This window comes from Rhinatrema bivittatum, chromosome 2 (assembly GCF_901001135.1).
Source record: "Rhinatrema bivittatum chromosome 2, aRhiBiv1.1, whole genome shotgun sequence".
NCBI lineage: Eukaryota > Metazoa > Chordata > Amphibia > Gymnophiona > Rhinatrematidae > Rhinatrema > Rhinatrema bivittatum.
Window position 1 is genome coordinate 41,686,460 of NC_042616.1, and position 22,139 is coordinate 41,708,598.

At 47.5% G+C, this 22,139-nt stretch overlaps 1 protein-coding gene across 1 annotated transcript in view; it reads left to right on the forward strand.

Annotated features, from left to right (window-relative positions):
- Positions 1–3,223: 3,223 nt before the first annotated feature.
- The window catches only part of LOC115083198 (zinc finger protein 585A-like), a 56,174-nt gene continuing 37,258 nt past the window's right edge, over positions 3,224–22,139 (forward strand). Inside the window, exons 1-4 of the mRNA XM_029587004.1 lie at positions 3,224–3,435; positions 14,977–15,103; positions 20,508–20,621; positions 20,760–20,909. Coding sequence (XP_029442864.1) covers positions 3,412–3,435; positions 14,977–15,103; positions 20,508–20,621; positions 20,760–20,909 — 415 coding nt within the window. The 5' untranslated portion in view covers positions 3,224–3,411. The remainder of the gene's footprint in view (positions 3,436–14,976; positions 15,104–20,507; positions 20,622–20,759; positions 20,910–22,139) is intronic.

The following is a 22,139-nucleotide window of genomic DNA, read 5'->3' on the forward strand; positions in this document are numbered from 1 at the left end:
GATCTGTTTTGATAACATCGAGGGCTGGGTCAGCTTGGTAGAAGACGACACACTCGCGCTCACGGCCAAAGTAGAAAAACTAGAGAGGCTGGTAGGAGCACAGGAACTGAAAATTGATGATCTGGAAAATAGATCATGGCATTCTAACTTGCAGTTCCTGGGCTTTGAGGATCAGATTTCCAATGGGAAACTTCAAGATATTCTGGAGCAATGGCTGCCTGCCGAACTAGGCCTGTCGGACCTGAAAGATCTTCTGCATATTGAGCAAGTGCACCAAGGGGGTGCAGCAAGCACAAAACCGGCCTGTCCGCGCATAGTGAGGGCGAAAATCTTCAATTTTGTGCATAAGACCCACATACTACAAGAGTATCGCAAACACAAAGAGATTTCATACCACGGTCGCCAGATTATGATTTTCCAAGATTTCTCTGTGCAGGTGTCCACCAAACACATGGCTTTTGGGCCGATTTGCACTGATCTGGCCAAGTGGCAGATGTGCTTTGTGCTGATTTACCCAGCCAAGTTAAAAATTTGGACCAACCAGGGAATCAAGTAGTGTGAATCTGAGCGGGACGCCAAAGCGTTTTTACAATCGCTGCCTGAACAAAATGGCAGCACTACCACAACATGAATTCGGGGAGACTTGCGGTATACTCGCAGGAGCCTAGCGTCGTGTTCTATTTGCGGAGCATCTTCAAGATTATTTACTGTATGACAACTCGCACCTGAACCGTAGTGATGTATGACTGTGAGTGCGGGCCATGGGCAAGCGGCAGCTGTTTTGTATTTGCCGGCTGTATCGCAACTGTCTGCACATGCACAACTCGCTGTTGTGCCGGAGACAACAGACGACATTCCTTTATTTTGTTTCTGTCCAACTGTTGGACTGTTCATCCAGAGGATTTCTTTCAGAGCTACTTTGGCTGTCAAGGGGGCCAAGTTCTTTCACCTCCTTGAAGGGTTTCTTTTTCTAGAACAATGGGCACCCGGGACCTGCTGACATTCGGGCAGGGAATCCTGGGCCTTAATTCCCTTGTTAAACTTGCCTAAATTGTTGAGGGAGGGCATCCAAGCATTGGGGGTCTCACACTCTCACTGGAAAAGAGCATTAGAGGATGTACATTTTGGACGGGGAGGGGGGGGGACTGAGGGGGGGAGAGTTTTGGGGGAACCCAAGTCAATTTAATTCCGATAGATCATTACTACATTTCACTATTCACTCAGGAGAGAGGTTATCAAATTTGCAGATGACACACAATTGTTCAGAGTAGTTAAATCACAAGCAGATTGTGATAAATTGCAGGAAGACCTTGTGAGGACCACCAGCCTGCAAGGAAAAACCCAAAGCACCCCGAACTTCGGCAGCTCACTGCCTCTTGAGAGGACTGGGTCAATTCTGCGGTCAGTGATTCCCCCGTGGACCGAAACCAGGAAAAAAAAGACCCCCTGGAAACTTTCTTGGCCAAAAAGGCTTTGTGCACGAGGAGAACAAACTTAAGTGAAAAGGTCTGAGAATCATCCAAGTCCCATTCCAGGGAACAGTTACCTCCTCTGGAGCCTTCACGATTCAGACGGAAATCAAAATACCCGCCATTCCTGCACTGCGAGAGGAACTCTGCTGAAGAAACAGCCTTAGTCCAAGAGGGGGGGGAGGGGGCAGCTGACAAACCTTCTCCCCGAAACGCACCCTGAACACACAAGCCTTGTTTATTCAGACGAGAACTCAAGCTCCCACAGTCGCAGCATGCACTCCTGTGTGCTATTACCCTGGCTGCGTGGTCTGCTGTGAGCCTCGGGAGACCTAACCTGCGTTTCTTGTTGCGGGATGATCCATCAGACACCAACCCTGCACACCCGAGCAACTGCACACCACCGCGGCAATAGCACAAGCCAAAAATAAAAGTCCTTCTCTTCCAAGCAGCACAGAAAACCAATACGTAGTTCCCTGCTCCTCTGGGCTCTATGTGCAGAGTTGCCAGTAGGTTACCACGCTGTCTACCACAGGCTGAGGGATCTGGAACTACCAGATGTCCTCCCCATGGACCTCCGGACCGAGCTACAAAGGGTCACCAACCCTCTGCTCGTCCACCTTAAAACCAGGGGGGATGGCCCCACCAGAGCCTGACAATCCCCTGGGAGGATTAAGAAATCTTCATCAGCTTTTCTTTCCTTCTTTCTTTTTTGTGTGTTTTCACTCCAGATTGCAGGTTTGCACCATCTACCATCTGTTGGAAACAGAAATACTGAGGGATTGCAAGTGGCACACTGGGATATGTATAGTGTTACTGAAACTTTCTTTGTCTCCATCTGCTGGCAGGGTGCAAATCCCCAGAAATCTGGACTGATCTGGGTACTATTGAAACACGTTTCTATCTACTCTGACATCTTTATGAGTCCCCACACCCATCTATAAACAGGAAGTGCTGCAGAAACACGACTTTTAATGTCCCGTCAGAAATGCTGACCGGACACTGAAAGCCTGGCTCCTGCACGAATTCCTGACACTGTACAAGTCCACAAAAAATATATATAGTAACATAATAATGACAGTAGAAAAAGACAAAAGACAAAATGGTCCATCCAGTCGCCCAGCAAGATTCTTCTATTAGTAACTGCCGCTCTGTGCAGGTTACCCCCCAAGTCTTATGTTAAGGGTAGTAATATTAATCAAAACCAAGCACTGTCAAATCCATAATAAAATTACTGCTAGCAACATAATGGGGTGAGCAGCCTTCTTGATAATTCAGACAGTGCTGCCTAAACTTGGCTGTAGAAGAAGTTCACCACTTTCCCCTAATGTCTGCATATCAGTACCCCAGACTGTAAAAGATGGGGGCTGTCATTTCAGTCCAATTCCCCTTTTTTTTTTCCTTTGGGCAGTTGGCAACCGTATTCCCCACTGCAGGCACAGATTTGCTATTTTTAATGATTCCATGCCCCCCCCCCCCCAAAAAAAAACAAAACAAAACAAAAACCAAAAACCCTGTAAAAATGACAAGTTTGTAGAAAAGATGAAACAGGACTAATCTGGATGCCTGACTTGTACCTCCTGTCTCAGACACCCTCCAGCCCCCTGCTATCTCCCCAGATCCATCTTAAGAAGGGGGGCTCCATCTACCCAGCATGCACTTGAAAAGGAAGCGGCGAGGACTCTGCGAGGAGCTTCGGGAACGCTTTGTGCTTTCTCCTCCTCTGGGATCGGACTGCAGGGCTGTAAGGAGCAGAAGGGACTCCAAAAAAAAGCAGAAGCGTTCCGCTTCCCGGGACTGGAAAATCTCTCTGAGCCGCAGCTCCGGATCTGCAGCAGGAGACAGGAAGGACTTTATCCGATCCCCTGACCTGGAACAAGGAAATCTCCAAGCCTGAATCCTTCTCTGCAGCTGTAGAATTCGGAGAGAAAACCGGATATAAATGTCTGCCCTGGTTTCTGATCAGGTGAGAAATTCTTCGCTGTCCTCTTGCGTACAGGCCACCAGCACTTAAAGGAAATCTTTTCCCTGTGCAGCTCTCCCATCCTTCCCTCTGGTCACCCTGCGATCAGCAGAGATTAGCAGGGTGCAGAGATCTCTCTGTCCCACCAAATTGTGTCACATGTATAACAAACCTGCAGGGCTGTCGCTAAGGAGGAGGGCAAATCGGGGCAACGGTCACTTTCCATAGTAACCCGCCCGCCCCCTCCCAGTTAATGTGTCACCTCCCCTTCCTTGAAGCTTGGAGTCGCCGGCTGACGCTTCCCCACCCTTTGGTGTAGCCCTGCAAGGTGAAGAGTAGCTGCTTGGCCATGCACCACTGGAGCCACGAGGCTGAGGGGCGGTACTGTGCTTCTAGCACATTCCCGCCGACGGCTAATTTCTCTCTCTCTCTCCACTACGGGTCAAACAGCTGATCTGTTCACATGGGAAGGAGAGGAGGCAGCAGCAGCAAGAGCAGGTTAGAAGCAATGGAACTGACAGCCCCACTTTTCCTGCTGGCCGGCTGCAGAGGGGAGAGGGATTTGAGAAAGGGGGGGGGGGGGGAGAGAGAAGCCGTTGGGAAGCAGAAAGAGGAAATTTCCATAGATAGGAACTTTTTGATTTATAGTCACACTGAGATCCTCATGGATTAGCAGAGGTGGGGGAAGGGGTGTCTGCTGCTGGTGCAGGTAGCATGCACAAAACCTCTTATATGCACACACTAATACTCACGTGTACTCTCACACTCCTTCACATACACGCTCACTGACACTCATTCTCACACATATACTGTCACACATGCTCACTCACTTCTTTCTCGCTTCCACACACACATTCGCTCCTCTTTTTCTCCTGCTCACACACATTCACTCATTCTCTCTATCTCCACTATTCCAGTAGCTGGGTCTGCTGCTCTGCAAGATGTACAAGATGGCAAATTGGAGCTCCATCTTGTGCGGATTTTTGAGGTCTTGGCCCTGGGCATACGAGCCACGATTTGTAACAGTTTTAGCTTGTCTGCCCTGGGTTCAGCAACTGCAGAAGCAAGCAGTGCCAGTACCTGTGGTGTAGCAAGCGGAGCGTTTTAAGCGGCCGTGGCATACAGAGCTGATGCCTTCTATCAGGACTTCTTCCCGGATTATGTTGGCGATGTCGACCAAAAGGCTATTATGGTTGCGCAACGGGTCGGTGGATATTTAGCTGGGGGCTCTGCCGTTTAAGTCCGTTCGGAGAGGACTTGGAGCAGAAGATGAAACAACTGGGAGAGAGCAAGGGCCATAAGTTGCCAGAGGGCAGGCCACAGAGTAGGCGATTCTTGCCTGCTTGGGTCAAAGGAGGTTTTGTGAAACACTAAAGGTCCTTCCATGGTCCAGAGGCAAGCCGCAGGCAGACGTCAGGTCAAGGAATAGACCTTTCGGGGTGGATGGAAGCCATCCCGAGACAACTCTGGGCAAGTGCAGGAGTTGCAAAGTCCTTGCAATGAGCGAGGATGGTCCATTCTTCCGTTCCAGCCATCGGAGGGCGCTTGGCACTCCTTCTACAAAGAGTGAGCCAGAATTACCACAGACCAATGGGTCTTAAGTGTGATAAAATATGGTTACATGTTAGAATTTGCAGGTCCGATACGAGATGCGTTTATTGCTTCCTCTTGTGCTCCTCCCGCCAAGCCTGAAGCTGGTTCATCAGATGGTGGATCGTTTGCGGCATCTGGGGGCTATTGTTCCAGTTCCTTACGAAGAGCAAAAAACAGGGAGTTTTCCATCTATTTCATGGTCCCAAAAAAGGAGGAAATATTTTGCCTGATTTTGAACCTTAAAAAGATAAATGCGGCTCTCAAGGTTCCTCGGTTCCGCATGGAGGCCCTGAGGTCAGTCATAGCAGTGGTATGCAAAGGAGAGTTCTTGGCATCTCCTGATTTCACGGATGCGTATCTACATATAGCGATCAAGATGGCGCATCAGAGATTCCCTATACATCCCCAGATCAGCCCAGAATTTGGGGTTTTCCAACCCTGCCAGCAGATGGTGACAGAGAGAGTTTTACTGACACTGTGAACCTGAAAGATGTAGTAGGCCAGATTGACAAACTAAAGCGTAGCAAATCACCTGGACCGGATGGTATGCATCCTTGGGTACTGAAGGAACTAAAAATGAAATTTCTGATCTATTAGTTAAAATTTGTAACCTATCATTAAAATTATCCATTGTACCTGAAGACTGGAGGATGTCCAATGTAACCCCAATATTTAAAAAAGGCTCCAGGGGTGATCCGGGTAACTATAGACCAGTGAGCCTAACTTCAGTGCCGGGAAAAATAGTGGAAACTATTCTCAAGATCAAATCGTAGAGCATATAGAAAGACATGATTTAATGGAACGCAGTCAACACGGATTTACCCAAGGGAAGTCTTGCCTAACAAATCTGCTTCATTTTTTTGAAGGGGTTAATAAACATGTGGATAAAGGTGAACCGGCAGACGTAGTGTATTTGGATTTTCAGAAGGCGTTTGACAAAGTCCCTCATGAGAGGCTTCTACGAAAACTAAAAAGTCATGGGATAGGAGGCGATGTCCTGTCGTGGATTACAAACTGGTTAAAAGACAGGAAACAGACAGTAGGATTAAATGGTCAATTTTCTCAGTGGAAAAGGGTAAACGGTGGAGTGCCTCAGGGATCTGTACTTGAACCGGTGCTTTTCAATATACATATAAATGATCTGGAAAGGAATACGACGAGTGAGGTTATCAAATTTGCGGATGATACAAAATTATTCAGAGTAGTTAAATCACAAGCGGACATTACAGGAGGACCTTGCAAGACTGGAAGATTGGGCATCCAAATGGCAGAGATGAATTGAATGTGGACAAGTGCAAGGTTTTGCATATAGGGAAAAATAACCCTTGCTGTAGTTACACGATGTTAGGTTCCATATTAGGAGCTACCACCAGGAAAAAGATCTAGGCATCATAGTGGATAATACTTTAAAATCGTCAGCTCAGTGTGCTGCAGCAGTCAAAAAAGCAAACAGAATGTTAGGAATTATTAGGAAGGGAATGGTTAATAAAACGGAAAATGTCATAATGCCTCTATATCGCTCCATGGTGAGACCACACCTTGAATACTGTGTACAGTTCTGGCCGCCGCATCTCAAAAAGATATAGTTGCGATGGAGAAGGTACAGAGAAGGGCAACCAAAATGATAAAGGGGATGGAACAGCTCCCCTATGAGGAAAGACTAAAGAGGTTAGGGCTGTTCAGCTTGGAGAAGAGACGGCTGAGGGGGGATATTATAGAGGTCTTTAAGATCATGAGAGGTCTTGAACGAGTAGATGTGACTCGGTTATTTACACTTTCGAATAACAGAAGGACTAGGGGGCATTCTATGACGTTAGCAAGTAGCACATTTAAGACTAATCGTAGAAAATTCTTTTTCACTCAACGCACAATAAAGCTCTGGAATTTGTTGCCAGAGGATGTGGTTAGTGCAGTTATTGTAGCTGGGTTCAAAAAAGGTTTGGATAAGTTCTTGGAAGAGAAGTCCATTAACGGCTATTAATCAAGTTTTCACTTGTGCCACATGCAGTTCCTCAGTATTCTCTTTCCCCAGCAGATGGCGACAGAGAGAGTTTTACTGACACTGCTGCATAATCACTTGTGCCACCTGCAGTTCCTCAGTGTTCTCTTTCCCTAGCAGATGGCAGATGGTGCAAAACCTGAAGTTCTGTAGTCAGGAGACCAAATGTTTTTTTGTTTAAAAATGACGAGCCTTCCTCCCAAAGGCTGGTGGGTCCTGGAGGGAAAAATCCCTGTTGGTTGAGGTGGACGAGCTGGGTGTCAGTGATCTTTGTGTATGCTTGATCTGTGCTTCCGTGGGGTGTAAATCTGGTGATCCAGATCCCTCCCCTTCACGAGGCTGTTGAAGTGGCTGCAGGCTCAGGATAGCTGGTTTTTTTTTTTTCTTTTGGGCTATCTCCTTTTAATTCTATGGACAGCTCTGTGTTCCAGACTGTGAATAAAGTTTAAAAAAACAAAAACAAAAAGAGAAAAAGAGACAGGTAGGAATCCTATGTTTTTGTCTTTGGCTGACTTCCTGTCTGTTTACTTTGGCGGCTGGGGAGTGCAATGCTGCGATTCTCAGCAGCGGGGGCTTCTTTGGGGCCGAGGTGAGCTTCACGCGTGGCTCAGCTTGCCGCACCTTAATCGCATTGGGTTGTGCGCTTCTTGTTCCGCTAGTGGTGAGGGACCGTCAGATGCTTTAAGGGCCACGAAAAGAAGGAGGCTGTCGCCCGTTTCGATTCCTTCAGTGCCACAGACTTTGCGCTGGCTAGAGGATCTGTTTCCCCTCGGTGTGGGAACAGCAGACATTTTGAAAGCTCATGTGACTCGGGTCATGCTGGCAGAGGGGGAGGGGGATTTCCCTCCGAGGCTTTTTCCGGCTTGTTCAGGCTCCGGGGAAGAGCCTTCCGAGTGTCTGGATTTGGGTCCCAAATGTGTGCCGATCCAAAGGAAGCGGGCCTGCGGTGGTCCAGCGCTTGTTGAGTCCGGTTCCGTCTTGGGGGGGGGGGGTCCTCAGCTGATAGTTCAGAGGGCTCAGTTGAAGCTGTGGAAGTTCCAGAGGGGCCTCTGGCACATGACTTTTCAGTGGATCTGGATGTGGTTGGGGCAAATCCGGGGATGATCCGGAAGAGATCCCAGTTACTAAGGGGGATGACCCTAAGGTGGTTCGACTTTTCGTAAGGAGGAACTTGGGTCGTTGATTTCTCAGATTTTAGAGGAGCTCGGGGTCAAGTTCCCTCAGGAGGACTCTGATCTAGAAGGAGCTGATCCAGTCCTGGATGGGCTGTGGGGCCCAGCGAAAGTCTTTCCTTATCATAAATCTGTGAAGAAGCTGATGGATCGGAGAATGGGGGACTCCCAAAGCCAGTTTAAGGCTAGAGTAGGCTATGGCGAAGCTTTATCCTTTGCCTGAGCAGACGTTGGATCTGCTTTCCTTTCCTAAGGTGGATGGGGTGGTTTTGGCCATTACCAAGAAGACAACTATTCCGGTGGCGGGTCCGCAGCATTGAAGGATCTTCAGGATCGGAAGCTGGAGGTGCAGTTCAAGAGAATTTTTGAGGTGTCAGCTTTGAGTTTACGGGCAGCCATTTGTTCCAGTTTTATGCAGCGGGTATGTCTGCATTGGATGTAGCAGCTTCAGGATGCAAAAGCAAAAGCTGGAGAGGAAGCGTTTAAGGCTGAGTGTTTAGAGGCGGCTGTGGCTTATGTTGTTGATGCTCTGTGAGGACCTCCTCTAGGGTTATGGTGTTGGCCGTGTTGGCAAGGAGGCTATTGTGGTTGTGTAATGGTCAGCGGATGTGTTGTCCAAGACTCAGCTGGGGTCTCTGCCTTTTAAAGGATGGCTCTTGTTTGGAGAGGACCTGGAGGAAATTGATAGAAGAATTTGGGTGAAAATAGGTGCCCAAGTTGCCTGAGGAGAAGCCTAAGGGCAACGTTTTTTTCAGACTCGTTCCCATTTTCAAAATACTAGAGGTTCTAGCCTAGCAAGAGGAGCAGCAGGTCTGCAGAGGCAATTTTGTTCCAGGCCAGTCTTGGGGACAGTCCTTTCGGGAGGCTGAACCCTTCTGGGACACCGCAAGTGGTAGTGCAGCCATCAATCCTGTGGTAGATCACTTGGCACGGTTTTACGGGAAATGGGCCAAAATTTCCGAGATCAGTGGTCCTCAGTGTAGTAAGAGACGGCTACACAATAGAATTTCTCAGCCTATCTGGGATTTGTTTCTGGTTTCCCCTTGCAGACCCTAGACAAGCAACTGGTGGTTTGGGAGACACTGACTGGTTGTGGAAGCTAGGAGCAGTAATTCCGGTTCCGTGGGAAGAACGAGGCTTAGGAAGGTATTCCATTTACTTCATCATTCCAAAGAAGGAATAGACTTTTCATCTGATCCTGGATTGAAAAGGGTAAATGCGGTGCTCAAGGTGCCACGTTTCCGGATGGAAACCCTAAGGTCGGTGATAGCGGCATTCCACAAGAGCAAGTTCCTGGCTTCTTTGAATTGATGGAGGCATATCTGCAACAAACCCATTCACCAGGTCATCAGCGAGTTTCTGCAATTCATGGTTCTGGGTTAGTATTTTAAGTTTTCAGGTCTTCCCTTGGGTTATCCATGGTGCCATGCACTTTCACCAAGTGATGGTGGTGGTAGCGGTGGCTTGCGGCAAGAAGGATTTCTGGTGCACCCCTATCTAGACGACTGGCTTGTCAGGGCAAAGTCAGAGGACCTTTGTTGTCAATTGGTTCGGAATGTGATCCACACTCTCGAGTCACTCAGCTGGGTAAGCAAAGAATCACTTGGTTTCCTCGTAGTCCCTAGAGTATCTGGGAGCCTGGTTCGACACTCTCGGGGGCAAGGTGTTTCTAATGGAGGAGCGGGTTCTGAAGCTGTAGGGACAAGTTCATTGGTTGTAGGGGTTGTTGATGCCCAGAGTCTAGGATTATTTGCAGGTTCTGGGCTCGATGGCTTCAACCATGGAATTAGTGCTGTGGGCATTTGCTCATATAAGGCCCATGCAGTGAGCTCTTTGTCTCGTTAGAATCCGCTCTCGGAGGAGTTTCACCTTCCTTTGCCGCTCAAGGGTGTTGGCAGGGATAATCTGTCATGGTGGCTTCTGAGTTCCAATATGACTTGGGGTGTGGAGTTGGAGGTCCCGGAGTGGGTGGTTCTTACTACCGATGCCAGTCTGGTTGGAGTGCGGTGTGTCAGCAGCAGTCCATTCAAGGCTGCTAGTCGGCGATGGAGTCTTCTTGGTCTATCAATTGGTTAAAGACCAGAGCAATGCGTTTAGCGTTACTTGTCTTAATGCCATTAGTCAAAGGTCAGTAGGTGAGGATCCTGTTGGACAATGTGAAGACCGTGACCTACATCAATTGGCAGGGGGAAACCAAGAGTCAGGCAGTGGCTAAGGAGGCTCAAGAATTGATTCTCTGGGTGGAGTGTCATCTGGAACGGATAGGAGCGTTGCACATCGCAGAAGTGGAAAACATCCAAGCGGATTTTCTAAGTCTCAGGTTATTAGATCCGGGAAAGTGGGTACTGTCCGAGACAGCGATGCAGCTCATCCACAGGAGGTGGGGCTGCCCCTGTGTGGATCTAATGGCGATTTGTCTCAATGCAAAGGCGGCTCAGTTTTTTAGTCAGAGAAGAGAGCACGGGGCCGAGGGAGTCAACGCTCTGGTGCTGCCTTGACCTTGGGAACTTCTGCTTTACATGTTTCCTCCTTGGCCTCTAGTAGGCAAGGTGTTGCGTCGGATAGAGAGACATCTGAGTAAGGTAGTGTTGGTAGCCCCAGAGTAGCCACGTCGGCCGTGGTTTGCAGATCTGGTCTACTTAGCCGTGGACGGTCTGTTATGCCTTGTCCATCTGCCGGGTCTTCTTCAGCAGGGGCCAATATTTTCAGAACAGGCTGCTCACTTTTTTCTAGCAGTTTGGCTTATGATCCAGGAGAGGCAGCGATTGAGATGCAGGGGGTACCCAGAAGCGGTTATTGCTACACACCTTCAGGCTAGCGGATGTCTACTTTCCTTTCCTATGTAAGGTTCTGGAAAGTTTTTGAATCCTGGTATATCACTAACGGTTTATGAGCATTTTGATCTTTGGTGTCTCAGATCTTGACTTTTCTTCAGGAGAGTTTGGTCACATGTTTGACTTTCAATTCTCTTAGGGTCCAGGTGGCTGCTCTGGCTTGCCTAAGAGGTAAAGTACATAGTTGCTCTCTGTCCTTTCATCCTGAAGTAGTCCAGTTTCTTCGGGGGGCTAAGAATTTTCATCCACCGGTTAGGAGAGTTTGACCGTCCTGAAATCTCAGTCTCAGAGGTTTGTGTGAGGCACTTTTTGAACCTCTTCAGAGAGTGACGCTTAAAGATTTGACCCTGAAGCTCATTTTTCTGGTGACCATTTTATAGCTAAAAGAATCTCTGAGTTGCAGGCTTTGTCTTGCCGTGATCCATTTCTGCAGATATCGGACTCAGGGGTGTCCTTGTGGACAGTATTCTCATTTTATTGACAGAAGGCGTTTGACAAAGTTCCTCATGAGAGGCTTCTAGGAAAAGTAAAAAGTCATGGGATAGGTGGCGATGTCCTTTCGTGGATTGCAAACTGGCTAAAAGACAGGAAACAGAGAGTAGGATTAAATGGGCAATTTTCTCAGTGGAAGGGAGTGGACAGTGGAGTACCTCAGGGTTCTGTGTTGGGACCCTTACTGTTCAATATATTTATAAATGATCTGGAAAGAAATACGACGAGTGAGATAATCAAATTTGCAGATGACACAAAATTGTGCAGAGTAGTTAAATCACAAGCAGATTGTGATAAATTGCAGGAAGACCTTGTGAGACTGGAAAATTGGGCATCCAAATGGCAGATGAAATTTAATGTGGATAAGTGCAAGGTGATGCATATAGGGAAAAATAACCCATGCTATAATTACACGATGTTGGGTTCCATATTAGGTGCTACAACCCAAGAAAGAGATCTAGGTGTCATAGTGGATAACACATTGAAATCGTCGGTTCAGTGTGCTGCGGCAGTCAAAAAAGCAAACAGAATGTTGGGAATTATTAGAAAAGGAATGATGAATAAAACGGAAAATGTCATAATGCCTCTGTATCGCTCCATGGTGAGACCGCACCTTGAATACTGTGTACAATTCTGGTCGCCGCATCTCAAAAAAGATATAATTGCGATGGAGAAGGTACAGAGAAGGGCTACCAAAATGATAAGGGGAATGGAACAACTCCCCTATGAGGAAAGACTAAAGAGGTTAGGACTTTTCAGCTTGGAGAAGAGACGACTGAGGGGGGATATGATAGAGGTGTTTAAAATCATGAGAGGTCTAGAACGGGTAGATGTGAATCGGTTATTTACTCTTTCGGATAGTAGAAGGACTAGGGGACACTCCATGAAGTTAGCATGGGGCACATTTAAAACTAATCGGAGAAAGTTCTTTTTTACTCAACGCACAATTAAACTCTGGAATTTGTTGCCAGAGAATGTGGTTCGTGCAGTTAGTATAGCTGTGTTTAAAAAAGGATTGGATAAGTTCTTGGAGGAGAAGTCCATTACCTGCTATTAAGTTCACTTAGAGAATAGCCACTGCCATTAGCAATGGTTACATGGAATAGACTTAGTTTTTGGGTACTTGCCAGGTTCTTATGGCCTGGATTGGCCACTGTTGGAAACAGGATGCTGGGCTTGATGGACCCTTGGTCTGACCCAGTATGGCATTTTCTTATGTTCTTATGTTCTTATGTGGGATCAGCGTTTCATGTGACTCAATCAGTGGAACTTCCGGCTTTTCCTGAGAAGGACTCTTCTGCACCTCATGAGAGGGAGCTTAAGCTTTTGGATGATCGCAGTGCTCAAGTATCTCAAGGTAATGAATGAATTTAGGGGGTCGGATCATCTTTGTTTTGTGGAATGGTTCCAAGAAAGGTTCTCAGGCTTCCAAGGCTACTATTGCAAGGTGGCTTAAGGAGGCCATTGGATCCGCGTGCATAACAAAAGGGCGTTCGGTTCCTGAGGGTTTGAGAGCTCATTTTACATGATCTCAGGAGGCCTCGTGGTCAGAGGATCAGCTGGTTTCGCCGTAGGAAATTTGCAGAGCAGAGACTTGGAAATCACTGCATAGTTTTGCAAGACGCTATTGTTTAGATGTGGGGGATCTGGAGTCCCGGTCATTTGGCGAGATTGTTTTGTGAGCAGGTCTCTCTAGGACTCACCCTAAATAGGGAACTTTGGTATATCCCAGGAGTCTGGATTGATCTGGGTACGTACAGGGAAAGGAAAATTGGTTCTTACCTGCTAATTTTGGTTCCTGTAGTACCACAGATCAGTTCATAACTCGCCCAATCTCTAGATGTGGAGAGTTGTCCACTCAGCTGAGGTTTATTGGTAGGGGATAGAGATTTTCATGGTATGGAATACAGACTTGTTGGAAGGTTTTGTAAATTTGTTGAATTTGTTGGTGTTTTTACGATATTTTGTGCTTGGGTACAGGCCAGTATTGAGGAACTGCAGGTGGCACAAGTGATTATGTAGCAGTGTCAGTAAAACTTTCTCTGTCTCCATCTGTTGGCAGGAATGCAAAACCCAGGAGTCTGGACTGATCTGTGGAACTACAGGAATGAAAATTAGCAGATAAAACCAAATTTTCCTATTTCTGGTGTTGGCCCGGAGACCCGGCAATGGCTTTAGAATTCCGGTGTCTCCGGGCCAAATCCGGAGAGTTTCCAGATATGCAGATTTCAAGCTGGGGATGCAGGGACTGAGTGACAAGAGATAGTTGGGATTCAAGAAATAGAGGTGGGGGAAGGAAGGGAACGTGTGAACTGAGGGGTGAGATTGGGGAGCAGGGCTGTCTTGGGGGTGAAGGCAAATCAATGTGACTGCTCTGTCATAACTTTGGCAGGCAGCGAGGTGACCCAGGTAAGGGGAGGCTTCCTCTCACTCTTCAACCTTGCATAGTGAGGCTCTAGTTCAGCTAATTTGCCCTGGGACTCCCCACCATCTGGAGTCAGCCCTGCACACATGAACACGCTCTCATATGTGCACAGGCACTCTCTCTCACACACTGCCCACACATACCACGCTCACTCCCTTCCTCCCCAGGCCCGACACTGCACTCTCCATTTTCCTACCTTCAGACACCAACCCACCAGCCTCTCTCCATCCCACCTGTTCACCTACTGCTGCTGTTTCCTACTCCTTCATCCAACCCGCACAGGTCAATACCTCTGGCCCTCATGTGCTGCTACCTCCTCCTTCATCCAACTGCTGAATCAGCCAGCACCTAAGATTTCCAGTGTGCTTCTGGATACAATCTGTACAAAATACCGGAGATTTAAGAGAACAGAGTTCCCTGCATGCTAAAATCTGCTAGAGAGCTGATCTCACTGACCAAGGGCTCAGCAGAGTCCTTCCCTTCTATATAACCTGATTACGGAGCCTTTTCTCAGAGAGCACAACTTCAGACATCACTAAGCTTTGTACTCAGGATTCTTACTTCATCTGAACCTCATCCCTTACCCACTGGCAATGCATCTTTACCCCTGCACCATTCCCTTTCTTCTTGCTCTCCTCCTACCTATTCTGTCCTTGATTAGCTGCTGTATGTCTTCCAGTACCTAGATGATTACTCTCAATCTGCCTCACCGCTTTAACACTTTGCATTGCTACAACCGAGAATTGATCCCAATCTACCTCATTTGTACAGATGCCCTACCTTCATGTCCACATTTCTTTATTCTGATTGAAAATTGAAAGCTTACTGTAACTCTAAATGTGAGTTTATTTTGACTGCAATCTACCTTGAGACTAATGTCACTTTAACTGTAGTTCAGTTTAACTTTGATTGTAATCCGCCTTGAGTCCATCTTGGGGAGAGGTGGAATATCATACCACAGTTTATTGCACACACAATATAATGAACCTGGAGGGAGAGGAGCTGAGGGTGTCCTATTTGTTTTTCCAGGCATCCATCACATTCAGCGACGTGGCTGCCTATTTCTTGGAAGTGGAGTGGGACACTCTGGGAGAAAGGCAGAAGGAGCTGTACAGGAAGGTCATCAAGGAGATTCACGGCATCCTCATGTCACGGGGTAAATCTGCCTCTTCTTTCATCTGCCACCCCTAGAAGCATTGCAGGATGGCTGCTGCCATTTAATCAGGCCTGGAAAAATCCCAGGTGCCAGGGGCACCTGAAATGAAGGGCCTGGCTCTCGAAGCCATGTTTAAGTCCAACACGTTATCTGGCTACATGCCGACTTTTGACTATTTCTGCCACTTTTGTGGCTAAAAGTTTAGCTGGATAACATAGGGGTATTCTGGAGTGGGGTTATTATTAGGAAGATAATTTATCCAGCTAACTCCAATCATGCCATAGGGCAGGATACATTATTTCCAACTAACGTTAAGATAGTAGAGTGTATTCAGTGGTGCAGCTGTGCTGCTGAATATCCTGCCAAAGCCAGCCTATCGGACCCAGGGCACTTAGTCTCTCAAGAAAAGCCATTTTCAGATCAATCTGCTGGAACTAAGAGCAATCAGATGCTGTCTGATGATGATCGCACATCTTCAAGGGAAGAACTTATTAATTCAAACCAACAATCAGGTTGCCATATTTTATGTCAACAAAAAGGAGGTACAGGGTCATGGACTCTCTGCCAGGACGCATTCAGGATTTGGCAGTGGGCAACCAGGAATTTCTTTACATTGCCATCTATCTTCCAGGGATCTCCAACCCGCAGTAGAGTGTTTCGTCCACCCAAATGGTCTCTGCAACAATCAGCAGCCAAAAACCTATTCAGTTTATGGATTCTGCCTTCAGCTGATCTGTTCACCCCAGAGCAAAACAGAAAACTTGACAAATTTTGCTCATTTCTACCCTCAGTCTCAGGTTAGCTCAGGGAGCTTTCCTACTCGATTGGGGAACCTGTCTCATGTATGTTTTTCTGCTGATACCACCGATTGTGAAAACAATGCAAACGCTGCTGCAAGACTGCACTCACTTGAGCCTCGTAACTCCGGCATGGTCCAGACAGATATGCTTTGCGTTTCTCATACAACTTTCCAGCAGTTCCTCCATACATCTGGGGATGGACCCTGCTTTGGTAAAAACAAGTTGAAGGAATGCAATTTCATTTGAACCTTCCATCCCTCAACCAGATGGCTGGGATGTTGAATGCTCCTTAATCACCAGTTTCTCTCTTTCCAGAATGTTGAGAGCGTGGACCCTTACCGAGGGTGAGTTGGCGCAACCTGCAGGGAGGAGTCCTGTAAGCCCCCACTGTCATTAGGCAGAGTGGACTGGAGCAGAGGCCCAGCCGGAGCTTCACCAATACCAGCCCTCATTCCCCTTAATTTGAGCCCTCGGGAGCTGGGGCTGGCTCCACTTAGGCACAGGCCTTTGGGTTGGTGGAGATCCAATGAGATGCGGGTGCGACAGGCCAGTACAGGAAGAGCAAGTGGAGTTAGATTCGAGCAGAGGTCTAGGCGGGCAGCGATCAGGAGGAGTCGTGGTTCAGGCAGTGGTCAGGGCAAGTGGAAGTCAAGCAGCATCAGGGTCCAAGCCTAGGTCAAGCCAGAAGGTGAATCCAAAAAGAAGCCAGGAGCTGGCCTGAGGTCAAGAACCAGCAGTCCAATCCAAGAGGCGAGGAATGAGGAGAGGCGGAGAAGACGAGACGCTGAAGACAGACAACAGAAGGACTGATCAGGAAGACAGGAACCAGACTGCAGGGAACCAGGAGTCAAAGACAGGAATACCCTCAGGATCGAGAACCAGGAACAGGCACGCAGGGCAATGCTCATCTCTAGGCGAGATGACCTATTGCCAAGGCACTGGAAGAACATGTGGAGTGGCCTTAAATAGGCACTAGCCTGTCATGTCATCGGAGGGCACCGCCTGGCCATTCCTGCCATTGGCCCTTTAAAAGTGGGGGAGATGACCGCACGCGCACCTAGGGAGGCGGAAGGAACGGCTGGCTGGAAGGCAGTCCCGGGCCTGATGCCCTGATAGCATCCTGCCACGCCGGGGAGAGAGAGGCTGGAGCAGTGCGGCGCAGCTTCCTGCTGCACTCAGAAGAGGACACCGCACCAAGCCCACCAGAATCAGGGGAGGCGTGGTGTCGGGAGGCCACGCAACCGGGCCCGACTAGCAGGTAGGAATGGCAGGCCGCAGGGTGGGCCGGAGGTCCGCCAAACATAATACAGAGACATTGAAGACCGAATGGTTTCTGCTAGGAAGCCCTCAATTAGGAAAAACCATGCCTTTAAATGGAAGATAAATTCAATGTGGTGTCATCAGAAAGCTTTGAATCCATTTTCTTGTGAGCCCAAGCATTTGCTGATGTCCTTGCTCTTTCTTTCTATCTCAGGCCTCACGATATAGAAACATAGAAACATAGAAATGACGGCAGAAGAAGACCAAATGGCCCATCTAGTCTGCCCAGCAAGCTTCACACATATTTTCTCTCATACTTATCTGTTTCTCTTAGCTCTTGGTTCTATTTCCCTTCCACCCCCACCTTTAATGTAGAGAGCAGTGATGGAGCTGCATCCAAGTGAAATATCTAGCTTGATTCGTTAGGGGTAGTAGCCGCCGCAATAAGCAAGCTGCACCCATGCTTATTTGTTTTACCCAGACTATGTTATTAGCCCTTATTGGTTGTTTTTCTTCTCCCCTGCCGTTGAAGCAGGGAGCTATGCTGGATATGCGTGACGTATAAGTCTTCTCCCATGCTGTTGAAGCAGAGAGCCATGCTGGATGTGCATCGAAAGTGAAGTATCAGGCACATTTGGTTTGGGGTAGTAACCGCCGTAACAAGCCAGCTACTCCCCGCTTACAGATATCCTCTGTAAGAATATATCTCATCACAATAGCAACTTACCATGTTATAGTAGACAGTAAACCCATCTCTACTCATCCACTGGGGTCAAGATTTATGAAAGTTTATAGCATTTGAAACCTCTGGTGCCAAAAGTCTCCAGTCCTGTTGGAGTATAATGTTGTCCTTTTCTATGTTTATGAAGCCACCTTTTAAACCTTTAGAGATGGCTTCTCTGCAGTTTTTGAAATGTAAAGTAGTTTTTCTTGTAGCAGTGACTTCGGCTACAAGAGTCAGCAAACTCTAAACTCTCATTCATTATCCACTATAGATGCAATTCTTCAACAATAGAGTGGTACGCCGCACTAACCCAAAGTTTCTTCCTAAAATGGTCTTGGCTTTCCATATCAATCAATTCATCATATCACCTGCCTTCTTTCCACCACCACATGCATTTGAAGGTGAGAAGAGCCTACATATGTAGAGTTCCACAGATCAGTCCAGACTCCTGGGTTTTGCATTCCTGCCAACAGATGGAGACAGAGAACGTTTTACTGACACTGCTACATAATCACTTGTGCCACCTGCAGTTCCTCAGTACTGACCTGTACCCAAGCACAAAATATCGTAAAAACACCAACAAATTCAACAAATTTTCAAAAACGTCCAACAAGTCTGTATTCCATACCATGAAAAAGGAAAGAATTCCACCATAGCTCATTGTTTCCTATGACTGTAACAGATTTAGAATAGCGATTGTCATATATTCATTGTCCAACTGGATAGCGGAATACATTCAGCACTGCTACTCTGCAGCAGGCGTGCAAATCACAGACTCTGTGAAAGCTCATCACGTGAGAGCTATTGCTTCTTCCTATTGCTCATCTCCTAGAAGTGCCTCACGAAGACATCTGCAAAGCTGCAACTTCATCTTCAGTTCGCACCTTTATGTATCACTGTTATATGGACCGTCACTCAAGGACTAACAGTAAATTCGGAAAAGCGGTTTTAAGTAATCTGTTCTCAAACTAGCTTAATCTCAACAGTGGAGTCCGGGATACTTACCATTAAATGCTCGGCTGCAACCCTCCGCTTGGGACTCCCCACATGTCATGGTTAATTCAGCCTGTTTTCAATTAAAAAAAAACAAGTTTGCTGGCCGAAAATGGTATTTTTTTCGATAGATAGCAGGATAACTTACCTACCTGCCTCCCTGGAGAGTGGACAACCTAGCTAAAATTAACTCTTATATATAGACTGAGGCTCACGAGGCAGTGCCCTTATGGAAACTCCCACACATGCTCAGTAGAACTAAAAGCTCTACAAGCAAGAGAGATGAGTCCATTCATCGCCCACATGGCACGGCTAATTCAGCCTGCTATTTACAGAAAACACCATTTATTGTAAGTAAACTTGCTGTACATTCAGGTATTCCCCATTCCCAGAGAGCTTACAAAAGTTAGGTTTACTAGGTCACAATAAGGCAATATTGTGCGGAAAAACAGTGTTTAATGCATATTAAATGTTGTTTATCGCGTGATAATGTGATATTGCATGATATTTTAGCCAGAATCCACTCCCTATGGAAATGAGCTCCTTTGAATCATGCATACAATTTATATAATGCATGCAAAGCAGCTTAGCCATGTTAAATTTTATGCAAATAAAATAACAAGACTGACTTGGAAAAATGTCAGCCCCGTTACTTTCTCTTATTTGAAGGAGGTCTGTGTATTTAGCCGTGGGGTTTTGCTTTATCCCTGCTGACCCTGGAGAGGGGCAGTTGATTTAATGGGAAGGGGTTTGGAGAGAGGTGGATTGTCATCGCTCAGTTTACATTCTATTTTTTAACAATTTTTTTTTTTTTTGCATGGCCGCTTCACAAGGCAGCCCTGGGGCAGGCAGTGAGTCTAGCAGGACCCCCCAGGAGCTTTTGCAACACTTTTGGGGGGTGGTGGTGGTGGTGGATTCATTTAGGTGACCCCATGCAATTAGGAAGCCCCGGCTGTGTTCTTTTTTTATCACAGACTTTTTCCACAATAAAAGAAAAGAACGTGGCGATACCACTGCTATACCTTGTCAAGGAGGAGCAAATTATCGCAGAATGACCACCCTGTGATATTTTGCCCCTCTGTGATGATAAAATATTGTGGCTTTGTAAAGGACCCTGTAAGTTTGTAGCTGAGGCAATGGATGCTGAAGTGACTTGGGAGCATGGTTGGGATTTGAACCCTGGCTTCCCTGATTCACAGGCCAGCTCACTTCTCTAACCCAGATATCAGTGCAGCAGAACCTGTAAACCCTCCAAGTGTTCACCGGATGTCTTGGGTCAAATCTCCCCTTTCCTCCCTCTTTGTATCCCAGGTGCATTGGGTTTTCCTTCTCGGATGATTTTTAGAAGCTGGGATTCGTTCTCTCCAGGAGGGCACAGGCTTGCAGAGATGATTGGCGCCTGCAGTGCCTTTCATATAGGAGGCTGATGAGTAGAAATGATTGTACCAGAAATCCTCTAAGGTTTAGTCTTTATCAACTTTCTCTGCTTGGCAAGCTTTGTCAGGCAAATGCACACCCAGTGACGCAATCACCCCCACCTTCATCAGAATAGGAAATGCATGAAACCCCCCCAGTGGTTGTACAAATACAAATCTGAAATGTAACTTTTGCTGTTTTTTATTGACAGGTTATTCAATTCTTAATCCTGATGCGATATTCAAAATTAAAAAGGAAGATGAGAAATATTTCACTCCACACTGTGAGTGGGAGAGAAAAGAGAACCTGACTGACCCCAGTATTGGTAAGTAAGTGTTCTGGATACAAAGGGCTTTGCATTTTCAGATCACAGGGGATGGATGATTAACATCAAACGTTTGGAGACTTTACATCCATTTCCTGATCTAATATTAGCAGGTCCTCATTTGATTTCTCATCGCAGGCCTTCCGATTGTAACGTCTGTGTTCTCACTAAACGTTAAACAAGAGGAAGATCTGTCCTTCGTGGATCCTCCTGAATCAGAGACGACTGAAGAGATTCACCCTTCTGTAACGGGCAAGTATCACCTTCCTCCTGGACACCTGTACCAAGGTCTGCTGGTGCCGTTTAGGGATTCAGCTCTGGGTGGGACAAGACTTGGTCAGGCTCTCTCTTGTTCCCTGGGGGGCACCTGACTGGGCTGTGGAACTGGGGCTGTTGCAGGGGATGCCAGGGGGATGCCAGGGGGGAGAAAGTCTAGTGAGCAATGATGCCAGACCTAGGCACTAATTGAGTGCTGATGCCAGGTCTCCTTCCCCCGACGTCTGCTCTAGTGACACAGTCCTCGCACTACAGTGAGCAAGGAAAGAAAGCCTCTGCTCACAATCTTGTCCTCTCACGTGGCAGCCCAAAGAGGTCAGGGCCTGTGAGTGCAGGCTTAGCCCCCATGCTCACTGCAACGTCAGGATTGTATTAGTGGAGCTGTGAGGGCTGGAGGGAAGGGGCAGTCATGGTTGTAGTGGGAGGGGCACTTACGGAGATCTGGGGCAGGATTATGGGTTGGCAGGGGGTAAGAAATTTTCTACGCCCTAAATTTTGCCCACCTGTGCACAAGCTGGTGCATATAATCCAGGCCCGCCATTGAGGGCAATAACTGCCTGATTAAGCTGCAGATGTATAATGGGTGGTGCAGGTATGGAGTTTTCTGTTCCTGGTGGGTTAATGCGACCTCCATTATGTAAAAATCTTCAGAGGGATAGCTGTGTTAGTTTGGTGCAGCAAAACTGACAAGAGAGTCGGGTGGCAACTTATAGACTAACCAGCTTGGTGCCTGGGTGAGGTGAGGGGCTGGGGAGGATGAGTGCTGGGAGCTGTGGGGGCGGGGGGCCTGGGTGAGTAGAGGGGACTGGGGAGGATGAGTGCTGGGGAGTTATGGGTGGGGAGAGGAGCTGCCGGGGGACTGGAGGATCTGGGTGGGGAAAGGGGACTGGGAGCGAGACTGCTGGATACTGGGGGGTTCTGGATGGGGCTGGGGATCATGAGTGCTGGGTTCTGTGGGGTCTGGGTGAATAGAGGGGCTGAGTACAAGACTGCTGGGGACTGGGTGGGGAAAGGAGCTTGGGAGCCTGTGTATGAGAGCTGAGGGGGGGTGCGCTGTGTGTGAGGATTAAGTTTGTGTGGCCCCCTTCCCCCCCCCCAATCCATGACAACCTCAGGATGATGGCAATCAAAAATCCCATGTAGGGAATGAAAGCAGGGGATTTTTTAATTCCTAAATTAATTGCTTCATTTACTATTTTTTCTTTTACGTTTTCTGTTAAGTAACCTTTTTTCAAGTTCCTA